This window comes from Hipposideros armiger, unplaced genomic scaffold (genome assembly GCF_001890085.2).
Source record: "Hipposideros armiger isolate ML-2016 unplaced genomic scaffold, ASM189008v1 scaffold_13, whole genome shotgun sequence".
In the NCBI taxonomy this organism is placed as follows: Eukaryota; Metazoa; Chordata; class Mammalia; order Chiroptera; family Hipposideridae; genus Hipposideros; species Hipposideros armiger.
The window spans coordinates 7,553,087-7,555,826 of NW_017731363.1; the positions used below are offsets into that span (position 1 = coordinate 7,553,087).

Genomic DNA, 2,740 nt, shown 5'->3' on the forward strand with positions numbered 1-2,740 from the left:
ATGGAGTGGATCGCCTTGAAGCAAAGTGAGTTGGATTATCCACCTGCCCAGGTTGCTGCCAGGGTGTCTTCTACATTGCACCTAATGAATGGCTTCTATGCAGCCTTCTCGTTGTAAGATCTATAAATCCATGAAACCACAGGAAAGGGAAAAAAACTAAGAGGCGCTGAGAAAACTAGCAAACTATTGAAACCACCCCCTAAGGTATCTTACACCCCACTCTCACTCTCTTCTAATAATATATCTTGAAATAATACACAGAAAGTGCTTGAACAAATGCTGGTGCTTCGCCAAAGAATCAGTGCCAAAATGCCATCCTTAAGTGTGTACCGAATAGACTTCTGATGGCATGGTTTAAGTTACAGTAGAGGACACGGAATTGATATCTAGGCCCAATATTACTACTCAAAAAAGAAAAAAAAAACTTAGTGAAACAAACAAGCTGATTTGTAAACATCCACCATTTTTTCCCTCCTATGGAGATAACGGGCTTCTAAAAACGACTACGTGGATAAGTTCAAGGCCTGCTTCAAGTTTGCTCCCAAGCTAAGCCAGAGCTAGCATGAGGTGAGTGATTGAGGCACCTATGACCCAAAAGTTGAGGAAACACAATCAGGGTCCTATCCTATAGGCTCAGCCCCTGAGAGTGACTGTCACTTTAAGTTCTGTGTCAGAATGCCTGCTTACCTCACCCTACAACCAGATCTGTGATTGGTCAGGCCATCAAAGCCCTTCCGTGTCACCACATGAGGCAACGATTTCCTAGGTAACGGCCACATAGCTACCTACTGGCGATACAATCAGTTTGGTGAAGAGCTTGAAGAGAATGAGGCCTACGGCCACATCTGCCCTCAACCCCGGGTAAGCTAGAGGGCTGCAACATTACACAACAATGGCTGAGGCCCGAGAGTGGAAAAGGGCAGAGCCTAATCCAAGAAATGTCAGGTCCAACAGGAATGGCAGGGACGGTACACGTGGGAGAGGCAGGGGCTGGAGAGGCTTCTCCGGCCACCTGGAGCCTAGGGCCCACAGTCCCCGAGAACCACCTCTCTGCTTTAAATTAAAGAGCAGTATGGTGGGTGTGGTGATTGGTCGTGGCGGGTCACAGATAAAAGACATCCAAAGTACGACAAAGACCAAAATACAGATCATAACAGGTGATTCTGAAGCAGAGGTAAAAATTTTTGGCAGCAAGGACATGAAAGAAAAGGCCAAAGAAGCCATAGAAACTCTTGTTAAAAAACAAGAAGTTAGTTACAATTCAGAATCCAGTGTTGATAATGCTACATCCCAATCTTCTGTTGAAAGTGACTTAAGGGCAGATAACATTGTTAGAGAAGGTCGGCCAGTGATAGATTGGGATCGCATTAAGGCAGAAGCTGCGGAGTGGGAGAAAAGAAAATGGGCAGACCTACCACCAATTAAGAAACACTTTTACAGAGAATCCCAAGCGACAAGCTCACTGTCTCAAGTACAGGTAGACAGTTGGAGAAAGGAAAATTTCAATATAGTATGTGATGACTTGAAAGATAGTGAAAAACGTTCAATCCCCAAACCGGTTCAGGAGTTCCAAGATGCCTTTGAGCACTATCCTGAACTGATGAAAAATATAGAAAAAGCAGGATTTCAAAAGCCAATGCCAATTCAATCACAGGTGTGGCCAATTGTTTTACAAGGAATAGATCTTATAGGAGTTGCACAAACTGGAACAGGCAAAACATTGGCTTATTTATTACCTGGGTTTATTCATCTCAATTCTCAACCAATACCTAGAGAACAAAGGAATGGACCTGGCATGCTAGTCCTTACACCGACTAGAGAATTAGCTCTTCAGGTGAAAGCTGAATGTTCTAAGTATGCATATAAGGATCTTAAAAGTGTTTGCATCTACGGTGGTGGAAACAGAGAAAGACAAATACGAGAGATTGCCAAAGGCGTAGACATCATTATTGCAACTCCTGGACGACTGAATGATCTGCAAATAAACAAGTTAGTCAATCTAAGAAGCATAACCTACTTAGTCTTAGATGAGGCTGATAAAATGCTGGATTTGGGGTTCGAATGTCAGATAACGAAGATTTTATTAGATGTGCGCCCAGACCGGCAGACTGTTATGACAAGTGCAACTTGGCCAGAAACCATGCGTCACCTTGCATGCTCTTATTTGAAAGAGCCTATGATGGTTTATGTTGGTACTCTGGATCTAGCTGCTGTAAATACAGTGAGGCAAAATGTAATTGTTACCACAGAAGAAGAAAAACGATCTCTTCTACAAGAATTCCTACAGAGCATGTTGCCCAAAGACAAAGTCATCGTGTTTGTCAGCAGAAAACTTGTTGCTGATGACTTATCCAGCGATTTAAGCATCCAGGGCAAACCTGTACAATCACTGCATAGCAACAGAGAACAGAGTGATCGTGAGCAAGCGTTAGCGGACTTTAAAAGTGGAAATGTGAAAATACTGATTGCTACTGACCTAGCATCCCGAGGTCTCGATGTTGATGATGTCACACACATATATAATTATGATTTCCCACGGAATATTGAAGAATATGTACACAGAGTAGGGCGTACTGGAAGAGCAGGGAAGGCCGGCATAGCTATTACCCTTCTGACTCAAAACGATTGGAAGAGTGCCCCGGAATTAATTAAAATTCTGGAAAGAACAAATCAAAGTGTCCCAGAAGATCTTGTAACAATGACTCAACGACGCAAGTTAGGCAAACCAAAAAAGCATACA

General features: G+C 43.1%; 1 protein-coding gene across 1 annotated transcript in view; it reads left to right on the top strand.

Moving 5' to 3' along the window:
• Positions 1 to 892: 892 nt before the first annotated feature.
• The window catches only part of DDX53 (DEAD-box helicase 53), a gene marked incomplete at its 3' end in the record, with an annotated part of 89,066 nt that continues 87,218 nt past the window's right edge, over positions 893 to 2,740 (top strand). The window contains exon 1 of the mRNA XM_019666141.1: positions 893 to 2,733. Coding sequence (XP_019521686.1) covers positions 893 to 2,733 — 1,841 coding nt within the window. The remainder of the gene's footprint in view (positions 2,734 to 2,740) is intronic.